We start from the raw sequence: 18195 nt of genomic DNA on the forward strand, positions 1-18195 counted from the left end.
ATGGTAGAGAAATCATACTTTTCCATGTGGAAGATAGACTTTGAATGTATAATGTACAGGTCAGAATAGTGTAGTCAGAACTATTCTTAAAAGGAAAAGGTTCACACTCTTTCAGAACAGGTTCTTGCTTTCTTCTATTTTGAAGACATTCATTTAGAGGTGAAGAAGAAAACTGTGCAAGTTTGACATCAAAACCAAAGGTACTCCTAGCCCTTTTCTAATTAATAGGCCAACTAATTGGCCTGCTAACAGACATTAACATGCATCTTACCACAGCTGATTAAAATAAAAATGTAGACATAGAAACTCAGCTGCCATAAACCTTACTTAAGAGATGAAATGGAAGGGCTATGCTATCTTTTTAAAGATGGGAGTTAACCAGAAAAGAAAGAATTTCAAGAATGAAGGAGAACTAATTGAAAAGGACATAGAGCTGGTGCCCAATTCTGCTCAGATCCTTTTCTGAACGGAATCAATGAACAAGTAAACATACACACAGTGGACTTACAGCAGAGGCGTACCTTGCCAGCTAACACTGATTTCCTTTGGCTATTAGAAATGACAGCATCCAGGGTGAGGCAGCGCTTGTTGGCAATACAATATTTATACACCCTGATTCTGAAAAAGTGCTTTGTGTGTGTTACTTTACAGTGTCAGGAAAAATACATTTCATTACTATTACAACTTTTTCTATTATTCTGAAAAACACCCAGAAATAATGTTATCTTTTTAATCGGTATGACTAGTAGACCTAGTGAGACTTTATAACTCTCATACTCTGATAGGATAAACATTGAACTTGGAAACACTCAGAAAACTGTCAACATTTCACTCCTTCACTTTTCAGAACAAAGCATTTAAACCTTTTTTAAGCCATTACCTGTTCCAATGTTCTTAAAATTAATAAAATAAATCATATGTGAAGCAAAGGAAAAAAAATCATTTGTAATGGTACTTTATGTAAGATTGCAAAATTACATCTTCCTCCACTGGCTACATTTCACAATCATTCAGAAAATCAGTGTATTTCTAGCACTCAGAATTCTCCAACACTGGATACCATCCAAGATCAAGTCGCAGCTATATTATCTACTTTTGTATGTAATATCTACTAGGCTTCACCTGGAAACTGTTGAAGATACAGAACTATCTTCTCAACAAGGTGACTACTAAGGGAGAAAAGCTTTATCACTTCAGCATGGAAATTATCATCTTCTCACAAACATTTTCTGATTTTCTCTTTGAGATGCCTCAGGAAAGTTCATTTAAGTACATTTTCTTATTTTATTTTTTTTCTTGAGTAAATAAATTGAGCTGTGGAGGGAAAAAGAATCAGAAGACAAAGCTTCTGTCTCTGATTTCCCACTGTAGATGCTTCTTCTGAAAATGAACAAGCAAACACAAAAAGTTTGCCAATGATGAACTATCAGTTAGTTTATTTTGCACATAATAAATTCAAAATACATGTGCTGGGATAAACGCCCCTTTTGGGCTAGAATGCTAATCTCCCTAGATTTCCTAAGGAAAGAAAAAAGGACTCATGCCTGGCAGTACCTGAAAGAATTTGTTCTTTAGTGATATATTGTACAAATAATTTTAACAAGATGATGGATAATTCAGAGTAAATACTGTCCTTTTAGTGATTCAAAACTATTCAGCTGGACACATTTTTTAGCAAAAGACAAGTTGTCTTATTCTGCAGTCCTTGTTTATTTGCTCCTCTTTAATATTTGTTGAACACAGTCATTTTTATTTAACTACATAATAAAATCTGAGCAAGAGACATGCACTTTTTTTTTTTCTTTTTTTTTTTTTCCCTGTACAGCACAAGGGTATCACATTCTTTTCTGAAGCTTTTTTATGCAATGCATATAAAATCAGCATGTCACATATCTAATACAGTTTAAAAATACAACAGCACACTTATCTAGCCTTTTACATTAAACTACTGTCTGTGGAGTCCTTCATGGTGGCATTAGTCTTGGTTGTCAGTCTGAAGTGCTACTGAGGTCAGGAGTCATTCACACTTGGAACAGCCGTACCAGAGAGAAAAATAGTGCTGGTCCAAGTCTGCAGCAAATGCTGTTTAGTAAAACTTAATTTATCTTTTAAACATCTGTCTCATATATTTCCATATGCAAAGCTAAAGCTTTGTTAATAAGAAACATTAGCTTCTCAATACTACCACCACCCTTGGCAAGCAGGGCTTTTCTGAGCTGGCTTTGCTGCATGCTTTAACATATTAAACATATGCATTGTTCTTAAATTATATATACTTTTCCACCTATCTATAAAGCAATTGCAATTAGTGCTTAAGATATATATATATATAATATATACATTTAATTAGTCTTTGACAAGTTCTAGTTGTTCCGTATTTGGCTTTATTTGATGTTTTCAGGCTATTTTTAGTTTAATAATAGTGATTCAGCTGATAGATAGACCTTATATTTTCAAAGGCTTTAAGAGAGGTGTCTCAATAGCAACACTGAAGAAAACCCTGTAGTCATAAGATAGGAAGGAATATCCTTGCACAAAAAATTACTCAAAAGGCAAGAAATAGGGGTCTCATGTAAATTGTCTGTTGCCACAAGGAAAGGAGGTAACAGAGATGTTCCGCAAAGATTTATGCTGGGCCACTTGTTCATCAGTGTATTAATAAGTGTCTTATATAAAGAGTATGAATAATTAAGCCACCAAATCTACTTATGATATTGAGTTCAAGGTAGAAAAGAGAAGGGCTGACACTAAAGACCTTCCAATACTAAGTAGCTAGGCAGGTGAAATTAATTACATCCAGACATAAAGACTTAACTTCACAAACATGATGATGATTTCTGAGCTGACCATTACTTCTAATGGCATTATGACAAGCAGTGTTTTGCACTCAGTGCTTACTAGTGTTTTAAAATTATGGCTGCTGTTAGAAATTACTGCAAAAGGAATGGCGAACAGAGCAGAGATCATCATCATATACTTTGAAGCATAAACCACGGTAACAGCTAGACACCACTGAATTCCCGCCTCTTGAGTCTTGATTCCTCTCTCAAGGTGAATAGAGAGGAAATGGAGAAAGTTTAAAGGAGGACAGAATGAATGATCGTAAGTCTAGAATGGCTTTATTACTGCCTGTCCAAGTTAAGGAGGACTCTTCAGTCTGGACAAGAGATGGCTGAGGGGAAATATACTAGAGATTTATGAATGGCAGAGAGATGATAAATAGTGACCAACTGCTCCTTCTCTCCCTCAACAGAAGAAATAATAAACAGCGATTGAAGATAGCACAGGGAGATTTGAGAAAAAAAGAAAAAAAAAAAAAAAAAAAAAAAGAGGAGGTAGGTCTTCCTGAAACATTCAATTCATATGTAAAATTCCTTCCTGCTTGATTTAGCAATTATCAAATATTTCCATTTGTTGAAGGAAAAGATAGAAAAATTCATATGAGATGGCTGCTAAAGGATTATTAAAAACACATAAACCACTGCAAATAGTCTGAGACTATGAAAGTACTTTGGGGAAGCATCATACATGCTTGCCACATTCTTATATTGTTCTCTAGGTGTCAACTTTTAGAGGCCACTGTTAGAGGCAAGATACCTTTGGTCAGCCTACGATCTGATGAAGTTCATCATTTTAATTGTCTCGCATTAAAATATATAAATTTGCCCCTCTGCATTTAGGTACAAAAATTTTAAAGAACTGATGAGAAAATTATTATTATAAATATTAATATACCTTTCCTTAGGTAAGATATTAGTTCACAATTGCAACTTACAACCTGTGTAATAATGCATAACCAGCATAGAGTGATGGATAAAACCTCAGCCTACGCAAAAAAGTAATTCTGGTAAAAAACTTGGTAAAGTCACAACTTTGGACTGCAATGAAATGCATCAGCCACAGAAGCAGCAGCTGGAATGTGACTGCTTTTCAGTCTTAGTTCTGAACTTCCCTCTGATCACACTTTGAAAAAAAAAAATGTTCGGCATGTTTTCCATAATGATGCTGCACAGACAGGTTCATCCTTACTGTGAATTTCCATCTGAACTCTTATGAGCAATCAGCATGCAAAGAGAGAGGATAGCAGCGTTAATCAGCCATTTCAGTGAATTACATTTGAAAGCTTGCTCGCACGTGGCACTTCAAGATTTGCTTTTAAATTTGCTTCATCCGTTTTGTACAGGATAGTTGCTTTTCAAATTCTATCAGTTATTTGATATGATTAAGGTTTTGCCTGTCTTTACTGAAGATAGTTGTATTTTTTTTTTTTCCACAACAAGAAAAATACCTTGAATAAATTCCCAACCTTCTCCCTTCCATCTAATACAAAAAAAAAGTTGTGTCAAATGTGAAATATGAAAATAATTCCACCTAATACATTTAAAAAGTTGAGACAAATGTGAGTTATAAAAATAAAATCTGAAATAATTAGATCATGTTCCCAATTTAAACTTCTAACATGACATTAAACACATAAAGTAATTCTTCTTTCCCACTGGGAGAAAGAAAACTGCCAGAGTTACCTGACCAGGCTTTGCATTCTCACAGACAACTATGTCATACTCTCTGGCAAGCTCTGGAGGGTTGTCATTGACATCCAGGACTCTAACACCAACAGGAACATGGCTCACTAGCCCAGGATTGTCTGCAAAATACATAAAGGGGTATTAAGCTTTTTAAAATATTCAATATTCAGTGACACCCTCAATTTAAACATGATTTCTTAACACAATAACTGGAAGAGAATTAAGTACATCTGAAGTAAGATGTACTTTTTGCTGAGCTTCATTAACTGTTTTGAAAAATAATAAAAGAATGAGTGGAAAGAGCAGTATGAGTTACTGTTATGTAAAAAAGTTACTTTATATCATAATGTTACTGTTATGTCATATCAATGAAAATTCAAGCAACTCTGAAATTGAAGTGGGAGAAAGCTGTTTGTGTTATTGCACACTGTCACACTCTATGTGAAAAAATGATTAATTTGTTTTTAATTAACATCAAAATGTCATTACAGTATTGAGAAAAATCTAACTTTATTATTTTTCTATCAATGAAGTTAGGAAATAAAATACCAAAATAATATGGAAATATAAATGCACTAGTATATATAAAACTTTCCCATGCTTGATTCAATGTAAGACAGCAAAGTCAATATTTCACATACAACAAGACAGAATAAGAGAGTCTTATGGATTGACATTTTAAAAGTCCCTGTGTAATGGTCTAAACTTCATCCACCATGGTTACTTCTACCTTCATTAATCCACAGTACGTTTCTGTCAAAAAAGGGTCATTTGCAAAGTGTCTTAGATTTGTCATGCCTTTGAGGGCTTCTGTTGAGAATTCTGAAAAACATTCATTAGTTTAGACATATTTGGATTCAAAGCCACCAATAATGTAGCCTCCCACTGAAAAATAGTTGAGAACACTGAAGTTTATTTTGACAAAATGAGAAATTCATTCTTCTCTGTTTTCACCTGGGATACTAGTCAAAAATCTTGGGGTTTGGAAGTATTTTTTATTATTATTATTTTATTTTTTTTTATATTCTCTTTTTGATTAATATGTCTCTGTTCATCTGATGATTTTCATTTACTTTTGGAAATTAGGCACTTATCCCTAGAAAATGGGAATAGAGGTGAGGTCAAAATAGTAAAAAGAAAAGGAAGACTTAGCTTAGATAATATAGGAATGTCCCTCTAATTCCCAATTAACTTCAGCATTAGAACTTATAAGAATACATTTAGAAGACAGTTAGGGACTTGCAAATTCCACTTTCTTGCTGTGAAAGTTCAGTTTTCCTTGAACATTGGTATTTTCATTTTTACACCAAAGCTATGAATATCTTTATAACATAGGACTAAAGTAGACTATTTCCATTGTGTTCATGCAAGACTGTGGCCTTTGAAAATGCTAGAAAATGCTTCTAGTGGAAATCTTTGAGAAATGTTAAAATTTCGTGAATATATGAAGTGACAGTGAGGATTAATGATATTTGGCTGTTCACTAAACAGTTGGTTGAAAGAAACCACCCATCTACCTTTACTCATACTACTGAACAAAGAAAAGCAACCTCCTCTCAAGCAGACCCTTTGTACTGTGAGTATTAAGAGAAAAATGTTTGGTCCTTCTCTGAAGGTAGGTCATAAGATTGTGTAGAACAGCACAAAGCAATAAAGATTGAAGAGTTTTTATTGCTCACTCAAATATAGGTTACAATATTTAGATAGCTTGCTCTGTCAATGCTATCAGATAATCCAATTACAAAAATCCTCTAATTACAATTACAGGACATGATATCTTGCAATAGATGATCTAGAGATAATCTATATCTCAAAGGAGTCTTGTTCTTGAGACTGGGAGGCTCTAGCACATAGTCTGGTCAGTGTGTAAACTAGAAAGTATGGGAAGGGCACAAAGAAAAGGAGAGCACACAAAAGCATAGTAAAGAGAGAAAAGGCAGAGAACATAGTAAAGGATTAAGGAAGAATAAACCCATTTGGGAGTGGCTTCATAAGCTACAGTGAAAGCAACACAGATTTTAACACCAGAAAAAGCTAGAAGAAGATTTTGCCAGATGGCAAAATAATTTGTAACTAATAGGTATTCATAGCATCACTGAAAAATCTTAGTTGAAATGGACCTCTGGAGGTCACAGGTCCAGACCCCCCACTCAAAGCAGGCCCATCCTCAAAGCTGTAATTGGGCATAATAATAGGAGGAACAGGGCAAGAAAGCAGGAAGAGCACAGGGCAAAAGGTACCAGAGACAGTGAACTTTCTGTTGGTCTGGAATTTGGAATGGAAGGAAAGTCAAATGTTTTATTCCACTATGTGGTAAAAGACAGACAATTTCCTTTCTTTTAGTACGGTATGTCACACCCCTTTCCCCATCCTGAACAGCACCCTCTTGTATGCTTGTCACTGCTACACAGTGCAGTCTTAATCCAGTCTGTTAAATTTGCATTATTTTCCCAGAGACTTCATGGAGATTCAGAGAGTTTACCTATATTTTTTTACAGCTGTTTTGCAGTACAAGGAATTCATATTTATCTTACCAATTCAAAAGAATGCAGGGAATTATTAGTATATTTCTGGAAACAGTTACCTTATGGGATCTTTGACCTTTAAAGGCAAATTTCCATACTGACTGCCCACTCATTGCAAAATGCTAATAAGGGAAGTATTAATACCATTTACCAAAACAGTCTTGAGGGTTGTCAGATTATGTATACTATATCAATATCTATGCAAGGCGATAGCACAGTTTATAAAGGGAGAAGAGAATTAAATGAATTAAGAGGGACCTTACAGGTATATTTTTTCAGGTTGCGTTTTGTTTTGTTTTACTGTAAAATAAATACAAACACCAGTCTATTGTAGGTCTACAACTTACCTGCACGCTCCAAAATATTCTGATAACTGGTCCTTTCACTAGTGCATTTTTGTTAATTAGAAACATTTCAATAGTTTGGCAGATTTCCAGTTTTGAGATAATCAGTGCTGACATATATTTCAGGCCTGTGCATTACAAATCAGCCAGATCCATTCTGTGTCCTATTAGCATTGTGCCTCAAGAGTAGACTTTTTGAAGTGAATGCTCACTGTTTTAAGAAATAACTGAAGCAGAAACATTGTTCTGATTCACCTACATGAGGGCTTGCTGCCTTACGCTTGAGATTTTTCCCAGAATAAGTATTTCTTCTGCCAGAATGCTAAATATCTGTAAAGCAAATCAGTTTCATTGAGTATCAGCCCCTCAACCAGCAGGTCAGCTCTGAACTTGCAGAATCCTTTATCAAGAGCCAGTCTGGAAGCTTGATGCATCTCCTCAATTAATTTGTGTAGGCGAACATTAAAAACTCTGTGTAAGAAGAAAGCTTCTTTTTAATACATCTTCTTCTGTTCCAGACTTCTATTTCATATTAACAAAATTCCCACAGGCCTTATGAAAACAAATTGAACCTGAGAGACATTCAGAATAACAGTCCTGTTATCAACAGTCTACTATATTTTGTGTGTGTGTTTTTGTTGTTACATTGCTACAGTGTAACACTATAAAAGCTGAGTGAATAATATAACCCAGAGTAAGCCTGAACTATTTTAACAGGGTGAAGGATTGAAAATGAATAATTTTACAAATTTCATGATCTAGCACAAAAATATTCACCTAGTTTAGGGTCATAATAAATGGCTATGCTTTGCCATCATTAATATTAAATATTGATCTTAATCACTGCAATATTATTTTTTTCCTATTTTTTACAACTTTTCAGTATCGATATCAATATTTGGGCAGTTCAACCATCCATCTTTTTTGGTGCTTTTTCAAGAGAAGTAGAAGGCATACATCTCAATTACCTTACACTGATTAGTTTTGACATATTAGAATACAGACATAGGAAGGATAAAATATACTAGAGAAGTGGAAGTAAAATGATAAAAGAATGCTTTGTATGTAAGTGAGAGTAATATTCGGAAAATAGTGGGTTTAGTTTAGGGTGTTATTACAATAAGGTACATTTTCTGGTAAAGAGAAAATTATTCAGAACATAAGAGTAACATTCTATTCTGCTCTTTTAAGGTAGTGGGTGCTTTTAAATACTGTTAACTGAAATTAGCTAGGCAATATTTTATTTGTTGTTATATCAAAATTTGACTTTTAATTGATGAACACAAACCTAAAGGCACTCATCACTTACTTCTCTTGGATCATCCTAGTAGTGATAGCATTAGAAGCAGCAACAAGAAGAAGATTATTAGTAATAACAGCACTGCAGCAGACAAAACATTTAGCACTCTCAAGCTGGTGACTCCCTCATCCTTAATGCATGCAAAATTCTGCAGCTCATAGACAATACTGGTGCTCACCTCCTGAGTAGATCAGGGCACCACAAATTGCACTGGCTCTGTGAATGGGTCAATCTGGAAATTCTGGTACTGATTCACAAAGCTAGAAGGGGAAAACGTCATGTGATCCCAAAGATGGCCTCTTCTTCAGGGACTCATCCTGATAGCTACCATCATCATTGCAAGTACCAGAGCCCAGAGAAGAAGGTGAATAAAATTTGTTAAATGTAGACCCAACTGGAACACCAAGGGAGTTCAGGAAAAGACATACCCTATGAGCCATACCTTCATAGGAATATCCTCATGATACCTTTCCCCAAAGAAACAGAGGAGAAGAAAATTTGTCATGCCTCAAAGGCAAAGGTTAAACTGAGATAAATAGGGAAATAAGCACTGAACTAGAAGCATCACTTCTTGATCAGGATGGAGAACTAACTGCCTTTAGACAACTGATTTTATAAGGAGTTTTTTGTTGGTTTTACTTGTTGTGTAGGAATGCCAGAGGAGATTTTGCTACAAATGAAATTATTATAATTTCATAGTCCATTAGTAGGCAATTTGTCAAGGCTGGAAATAAACTGCATCATTGGAGGAGTGTGGATAGGATACCAATATTGTGTTTAGATCTTGCCATTAAAAAAAAGATAATAGACATCCAATTTGTCACTACTTCATGAATGAAGTAGTCATAGAACACAGACCTTGCTTTTTAAAAAATCAAATTCAATTTTAAAAGTAAGAAATACTTTTGTGAGAGATTCTGTTTCTTGGAAAACATAAAGTAATTCTTATCAATACCAAAACTCTTTCTGTAACTGAACAGGAGGCAGAATGCAACTGAAGTAAAAAAAAATGAAGAATGAGTGTAATTTTTTTTTCTTGAGGTGGGGGAGATGGGTGCTATCCTTAAGGGAACACAATAATGTCTGCTTTTTTAATGTGTCTATAGAGATAATCACAAATGTAGCAAAACGATACATAAGACAAAATTTTCCTCTGCTGATGTCAAACCAATTGAGTTACTTTCATTACTTGTGTACTCTGTTGTGTCAAAATAAATAAATAAATAAATAAGTTTTGAAGAAAAAATTACAGACCAGAAATCACTCTAAAAAATTCTGTTTTCAGTGTAAGGAAAAGTTCACCTCAAGGAAACACTAAGACACAAAACCTGCAACAAACTCACTAGCATTAAATCATCCTGCTGTCCACCAGATAAAGAGGTTTAGGAGATTACAATACTCTAACAGCACTTTGTTCTTATATTACCTTCTGTTAGAGCTTGAAAGGTGTTCAATTTATTTTTAATTACTTTTTTTTTTTTTTGACATAAAGTACTAAAGATATTCTTGATTATGGGAAAAGTTTGAAGTGAGAAAACAAAATGTCATCAGTTTTTGCTCTTTTCTAATTCTTTCAATGCTATATGCTAGGAAGATATTACTGCATAGACTTATTTCCTTCAGGTAACGCATATGTTGTTTTCATGTATTTCAAAATAGAAAAAAAAATGAATTGTGTGTTTTTGGATTTTGATTTTGCTTCTCATAAAATCTTTTTCACTTCTTGTAAAATAAATCAGTGTACCTTTAAGTAGCATGTTTATTTTCCCCCTTCATTCCATCTTCAGTTCTCATTCTCTGTATGACTGTCTTACACAGTGCTATCGTGCTATCAGTAACACAGATTTTAATATACTAACAAAAATTGAGAAACCTCTTTTTTTTTTTTTTTTTTTTCTGTAGTATACCGTTAAACATCAAAAAAGGATTGTTTTGCTTATCTTGGTATTCACTGATGGCAATATGAGGTGAAAATATCTGTCTGCACTTAAAGAAAACATCTAACTGTATCTCAGTCTAATAATCTATTTATTTTATGCAATTATAGTGCTTTAAATATTCATTCAAGATCTCATTTTTTAATATGTTCCTGCTACAAATTATTTCTCCCTGTGCTTTCTGTTTTCCTCTGTATAACCTTTCTATGTTATTGTTTCTGTTTCTACCAAAACCGAGGGAAAAAAAAAAAAAAAGAAAAAAAAGTTTATATTAAAATTAGAACATTGACTTTTATGTTTTTATCACAATTCTTGCAAGGTACTGTTGCAAATTCTTATACTTGTAAGCTGCCCTGCTTTTTCACATATTTCAGTTCTGAACAGGGTTTACAGATCCTCTATGAAAATATTTCTGAATATTATTTCTTTATGTAGATTTTCTAATACCTGTATTTTTCTAGGATCCTTTCAATAACAAATCACAGGGCATAGCATGTTTTGCCAATGAGATATTGCTCTAATTCACCACTTCAGCATCTTTTTTTCTAAAGCTAGTATGAGGAATGTGCATAGAGAAACAAATATGTTAGAAATATAAGATTCTTTCTTTCTTTCCTTTCTTTCTTTCTTTCTTTCTTTCTTTCTTTCTTTCTTTCTTTCTTTCTTTCTTTCTTTCTTTCTTTCTTTCTTTCTTTCTTTCCCAATATCTGATTCCATTTGACTTTTTTTATTTGTTTATATAATGATGTCTCTTAAGTATTTTCATTTGTAATACACTGTGGTATCAAAGCTCTACACATATAGTATCCTTTCACAATCTCCCTTGGCAACTTTTTCCATTGTTTAACCTACCCCACAGTAAATTTTTTTCTTCTTACATTTAAGTGGTATTTTCTTTATTTCACTTTGTGCCCATTGTCTCATCATTTCACTGGGTACTAATGAGATGAGTTCTCACTCATCTTCTTTACTTCCCCCATTAGGTATTTAAACACATTGGTAAAACCCCATGAGTTTTCTCTTCCTGAGGCTGAATAAATCCAGTTCTTTGTATGACAGATGCTCCTGTCCCTTAATGATTTCATGCCCTTTCACTGGACTTGATCCAGCTGCTCCACTTCTCTTTTGTACAGCTGAACCCAGACCTGGACCCAGCACTCCAGATGTGGTCTTACCAGTGCTGTGTAGAGGGAAGGATCACCTCCCTTGACTTGCTGGCTCTTCCTCATGCACTGCAGGATGTTGTTGGATGACTCAAGAGCACACTGCTGACTTATGTTCAAGTTGTTGTCCACCAGGACCCCATGTCCTTTTCTGAAAAGTTGCTCCCCAGACAGTTAGCCTTCCATATGTACTGGTGCATAAGATTACTCTTCTCCAAGTTCTGGACTCCTTTTATTGAACTTTATAAAGTTCCAGTTCACTCGTTTCTCTAGTCTGTTGAGATCTTTCTGAAGGGAAGCACAGCCCTATGGAGTATCAGCCATTATCCCAGTTTTGTGTCATTTGTACACTTGCTGTGAGTGCACTCTGTCCCATAAACCAGGTCATTAATGAAGAGATTAAACAGTATTGCATCCAGTATTGGCTCCTGATCAGCACCCTTTGTGCCTGCCATTTCAGGCAGTTTTCAATCTACCTCACTGTTCATTTATCTATCCCATAATTCAATGCCTTTTTTTTTCTTATGTGAGCTTCTCAAAGTCTTCCTTAAATTTTAGTATAGGCATTACTTGTGAATCTCACTTAATAACTTGTTGCTCATTTTACACATAATACAATTACAAAGACTTGTAATTGATGGATTGCACATCATTCCTCAAAATACCTCATCCTCGCTCTGCATTTTCCTATTTCGATTACTCTTGCCAAAGAGTTGATCAAAAGCCTTTAACAGAGTGCAGTAAATTGCATGCCTTCCCTTTTTCAAAAACTACTTTATAAACTCTTTCAAAGAATTCTAACAATTTCATGGAATGTGAATAATTCTAAGTGAAACTGTATTTTTAAATCCTATTACTAACAACTTTCAATCCTTCCCCATACCCCAAACAGTCTGTAATTCCTTCAATATAAAACACAGTATTATTTTAATAACTTTCCTATTCCCTAATGCCACAAGGATTTTTCAGGAAGTGCTAGTACTGAAACAATCAAAGGAACAGCTTCAATGGCATGCTCTGGACAGCAAGATCCCACTGCTTCCATTCACTGTATGCTGCTGTTGAAGAACAGTGCATATCAAAGAGAAAAAAGATTGTCCCATTCTCCCAGCAGGGAACACTGCTGTGCTTTAGGCACTGTCTATGCAAACAGAAAAATCACTGATCATTATGTCAACATTATTTCCACAGAGAAAAGCGATGCAGCTTCCACTGATTTCACAGGGACAATCAACCAATGCTGACTGCATTTCATACCCTGAAACTAACTGTGAAAGTAAACTTTTTAGGAAGGGTTCAGAAACAATATGGGTGAAACATGTAGATATCATAAATTTGAAGCTAGAAATATGATGTCGCTTCTAAATTTCTTTTGTATAAAAGAAGCACATCTACAAGTAGGATAACTAGAAAAATGATCAGTAGAAACAGAATTCTGTTACTAATGTGTGGTGCTAACTAAAAAGAGGAAAACACTTCAAGAAACTAATTATAATGATAACTTTATTTCCACAGAACACCTCTTATTTTTGAAGCAGTACATTCTTTCAGGGCTTTCCAGATTCTGCAGTGTTCCCGGTTAAGCAAATGATGAAGTGGTTAATGGTTAAGCAAATCATAGAATCATAGAATGGCTTGGGTTGGAAGGGACCATAAAAATCACCCAGTTCCATGGGCAGGGATGCTACCCACTACATCAGGTTGCTCAGGGCCTTGTCCAGCCTAATTTTGAATACCTCCAGGGATGGGGCATCCAAAACTTCTCTGGGCAAAAGCTACAAATGCCTTCTCCAACACGAGGTGAATTTGAAGAATACCACTCTCATACCTAAAACACATTTTGGTCATAGTGCTCCACCTATTTTTCAGCTTCAGTCTTAGTTCTGACATGACTTGTGCATGGACTTGAAAATGAATGCCATAAAAGGCTGTAGCTATGCAATAGATAGTACTTAAGAGTTCTGGCCTTCATGCTGTATGCATAAAATATAGATCAAATTATTTATTCCATAATAGATTTGGAAGATTATAGCAGTGTTATGATTTTCAATTTAGTATTTATAAGAAAATGGGCAAAGAAGTAGACACAAAGAAAAGCTGTCTGCTTTTAGGCTGCTTGTCACCTGTCTGCTGTCTATCTCTTCCTCAATCTTCTCTCTTCCATTTTTCATAAATGAATTGTTATTCAAGTTGATGTCATATATTTACTTATCGTCCCAACCCCAACAGTAAGAGTGACAAATGCAACACAAGGGAAAAAGCAAGACCTGTGTATTCCTGTAGCAAGTAACACCTTCACTCCTTCAATGGGGAATTCTAAGCAGGCTGCCTTAAGACAAAAAAAAAAAAAAAAAAAAAAAAAAAAAAGTATTTCAAGAGCTCATTATTCATACAATTTTCTTTTAGTTATAAATATAACCTTTCTCAGCATGCTATGTGAACTACCACTCACTTGACTATGTGAAATAACTAGAACTAGTGCAGAAAGCTACATTTCAGTTTAATGCTATTGAGATTTATTTCTGCAAAATAATCGTACTTGGATGTTTTCCCAAAAAGCCTAGTGACTATGCATGTTTTTAGTATGTCCCAATGTGCCTTTTAATCTGAATTAAAACTACCACTTACTATGCACCTGCTTATGATTAGGCCTAAATTATATTTAATTTCATGCTGCACTGAAATAACATAAAAATACACTGTCAAGCACACTGAGGTGTAGTGGTTACCTTTTGCAAAGGGCTAACCATAAAACTCTATATTTTACTATTTACTATGGAAATTTACCTATTTCAAAATGTAAACTCAGTTGCAACAGCAAGTGCAATAATCAAAAACAATTAGTTGTCCTTATAAAATATGTACATGCTATTAATTCTCTACTATGTGCTAGCAATGTAATGGCAGAACAGATTATGTTTTAACCTGGAGATGAAACAGATGAAAACAGAGGGGTCTTACTTATGTCAGTGGCACTTGTTATAAGTAAAACCTGTAAAGTGTCATCTGGCAATGCTGGAATAAATAAATAAATAAATAAATTGAATGAAATGAAATTAAATGAAATAAAATAAAATAAAACAAAATAAATAAAATAAAATAAAATAAAATAATAAGAAGTTCACAGTTTTGATCAAAATCACTTTCCACTGAATGATGGCATCACTAAGAGTACTCAGAAAGACTGGATTTATTGATCCAACATGAGATTATTTTTTTTTTCATTTAGTTTGTTGATTTTTTTTAACCTCTAAAACTTCGACGGTGTCCAAGAAAGAACTCTGTAGTAGAAAGGTTACCAGAATTCTTCATTTCTTAAAAATTGCCCCTAGTTCATATAAAAATGTCTGTCTGGGACTACATAAACATTTTCTGACTGTTTGAGGGGTTGTCTGAGGCAATGGAAATTCATCAGACTTTGAGGCCTTTTGAATGCACAGGCAAGTATTTATTGTATCTTTACTTGAAAATTTGCATAGAAAAAAGCCAGACATTCAACTTGTCCATCAGCAACTGCTAAACACCTGTCAGATATAAATAATAAATATTGGCATATTTAACAAAAACTAAATTGTAGATAAGAAAGGATGAATTTCTCAAACAGTACTATACAGTGTTGTTTCTAAGATATATAAAAGTATGATAAACAAATAGGACAAACTGTTCATTTTAGGCCACTGACTTCCTGGAACTGTTCCTGGGTAAAAAGGCATCCTTCCACCACATAAAAAAAAACATTATAAATTTGCATGGGTGGAATCACATAGGCTTTTTTTTTTTTTAATATATACTATGTACCACATACATTCTTTACCTATCTCAGAAGCAGCCACTGTGATGTTGTACCAAGGTGTTTCCTCTCTGTCAAAGATCTTGGCGGTCTTAACAGTCCCAGTATTAGCATCAATGGTGAAATATCTATCTTCTTCAGTGTTGTGCTCAATGAAATATCTAAGAAGAAATAAAACAGTAAATACATACACATTGTAGCAAGTATCATCCAAAGTCACTGAAAGCTACATAAGAATCATTGAATCATAGAATATCCTGAGTTGGAAGGGACCCACAAGTTCCAATTCCTACACACAGCACCACCCAAAAAAACAAATGCTATGTCTGAGAGCATTGCCCAAATGCTTATTGAACTCCATGAGGCTTGGTGCCACAACCACTTCCATGGGGAGCCTGCTATAGTGCCTGACCACCAACTAGGTGAAGAACCTTTCCCTAACACCCAGCCTGAACCTCCCCTGTGGCAGATCCATCCAATTCCCTTGGGTCCTGTTGCTGTCCCCAGACAGCAGAACTCAGTGCCTGCCCTCGTGAGGAAGCTGCAGGCCGCCATGAGGCCTCCCCTCAGTCTGCTCTGCTCTGGGCTGAACAAACCAAGTGATCTCAGCCACCTCTCAGACATCTTCCCCTCTAGACCCTTCACCATCTTCTTATATTGTGGCACCCAAAACTGCACACAGTGCTTGAGGTGAGGCTGTACCAGAGCAGAGCAGAGCAGGACAAACCCTTCCCTTGACCAGCTAGCAGTGCTGTGCCTGATGCACCCTAGGACACGGGTTGCCCTTTTGGCTGCCAGGGCACTCTGTTGACTCTCTTTCAACTTGTTGTCAACCAGATCCCACAGATTACTTTCTTGCGGGGCTGCTCTCCAGCCTCTCATCCCACAGCCTGTACTTATAGCCAGAATTGCCCCTTCCCGGGTGCAGAATCTGGCACTTGTTCTTGTTGAACTTCGTGTGGCTGGTGATTGCCCATCCCCCCCAATTTGTCAAGATCTCTCTTCAAGGCTTCTCTGCCCTCAAGTGAGTCAACAGCTCCTCCTAATTTAGTATCATCTACAAACTTATTCAAAACACCTTCAAGTCCTTCATCCAAGTCATTTTTGAAAACATCAAAGAGAACTGGTCCTAAAGTGGACAGCTAGGGAACCCCACTAGTGATCGGCCACCCACCTGAAATATTACTTGTGATCTTGTAAAAATCATAGAAGTTTTAGGAAAAAAAAAAAAGGAAAAAAGAAAAAATCTGTATTATGGAGGCAACCAAAGTAATGCTGCCTTTCATTTCTTTCATAATGTTATTTGATGTTTTGATACATAATAAGATTTTCGCTTCAAGTCACAAAGATATGAATTGCTAACAGATGATATTTTAGACAGAAGTACCCATTCCTGTCAAAAGTAAGATACTATACACATTTACTCTGACTAAAACACATAAAATGGAAAGGGAACCCTAGGAACTTACAGATGTGGCAGAGGAAACTTAGACATCTACTGCAGAGGTCTTAGCCTCTACATCCAAGGCTCTCAAAAGTTTAAGCCTGTTTCTACCTAAAAGTAGAGGTGTTCAAAATTAAATTTGGCAGAGACAGTTGCTAGAAATCCAGGATGTATCTGCAGACAACAATACATGCAGGAAATCAGTGGACAATTTCATATAACACTTGGTCTCCAGATTCAAATAGCAAATAGCGAAGTGATAGCTATCCAGCTGCATGGACAATTAGAGGGAAAGACATTCAGCCCCAGTACCTGTTTTGAAGCATGTCTCTTTGACATGAAGTTGACGACATAATGACATAAACCACTTTGAACATTCACATTACAGAGACTAGAAACAGAAACAGGTGATTCCCAAAGCTGCTGTTGTCATTAGCCTAGAAGCAGAACTAAACAGCAACTTAACTCTCTTGGCTTCCGGGCACTTTGACATTTTTTTCTCAAAGCCTGAATCATTTCCAATAGCTTTTAACAAATGAAACAATTACAGACCCCTATCAAACCTTCTCTGCTAGCCTTAGGCTTGAGGAAAAAAATAAGGAAGAAGACAGAGCTTTTTATATACCATAATTGTTTTTCTTGAAAATGTGCCAGTCCCGCTTTCATTCTGTGAAGATTTTAATATATAGAAGCTATATGGTGGTTGAAAATGATTTGTCCCATCCAATTACTCTTATTTCTACATCACCAATAGTGTAATTGTGAGCTAATAAATAGAGTGGTGTGCATAAAGGCTGCCAAACTAAAGTAAGTAAATATATAAATAAAATAATTTTAGTTTTATTTCTCTCATTATGTACTTATTTAGACTATTCGTGAAAAAGAAAAAAAAACAACAAGCAAGTAAACATTTAGTTGAATGATACAATAAGGTATGTCTTGAGCCAAGGAAATAAAGCACTAGAGAAGGCATCAATTTGAGTGAATCACCTTAATTGTTCCAAGGACTGGACACAGTGGAAAAAACATCTAGGATATGATGACTTAGGTTAGATTTTCCTTACTAGAGAGAGTGTGAACCCACCTCTTTGAGCTGTAAGAAGTATTTTACATCTACCTTACAATATGCTAGTTTAGGTTGTGGCACTCAGGATTTTCTTTTCATG

The 18195-nt window shown here is 35.2% G+C and overlaps 1 protein-coding gene across 14 annotated transcripts in view; it reads right to left on the reverse strand.

Moving 5' to 3' along the window:
- The window catches only part of CDH18 (cadherin 18), a 551977-nt gene that overhangs the window by 24740 nt on the left and 509042 nt on the right, over nucleotides 1-18195 (reverse strand). For all 14 annotated transcript variants that reach the window (XM_035318020.1, XM_035318019.1, XM_035318016.1 and 11 more), the window contains 2 exons: nucleotides 15610-15746; nucleotides 4524-4645 (listed from right to left, as the gene is read on the reverse strand). In XM_035318020.1, coding sequence (XP_035173911.1) covers nucleotides 4524-4645; nucleotides 15610-15746 — 259 coding nt within the window. The remainder of the gene's footprint in view (nucleotides 1-4523; nucleotides 4646-15609; nucleotides 15747-18195) is intronic.

The sequence above is a fragment of the Oxyura jamaicensis genome, chromosome 2 (genome assembly GCF_011077185.1).
Source record: "Oxyura jamaicensis isolate SHBP4307 breed ruddy duck chromosome 2, BPBGC_Ojam_1.0, whole genome shotgun sequence".
In the NCBI taxonomy this organism is placed as follows: Eukaryota; Metazoa; Chordata; class Aves; order Anseriformes; family Anatidae; genus Oxyura; species Oxyura jamaicensis.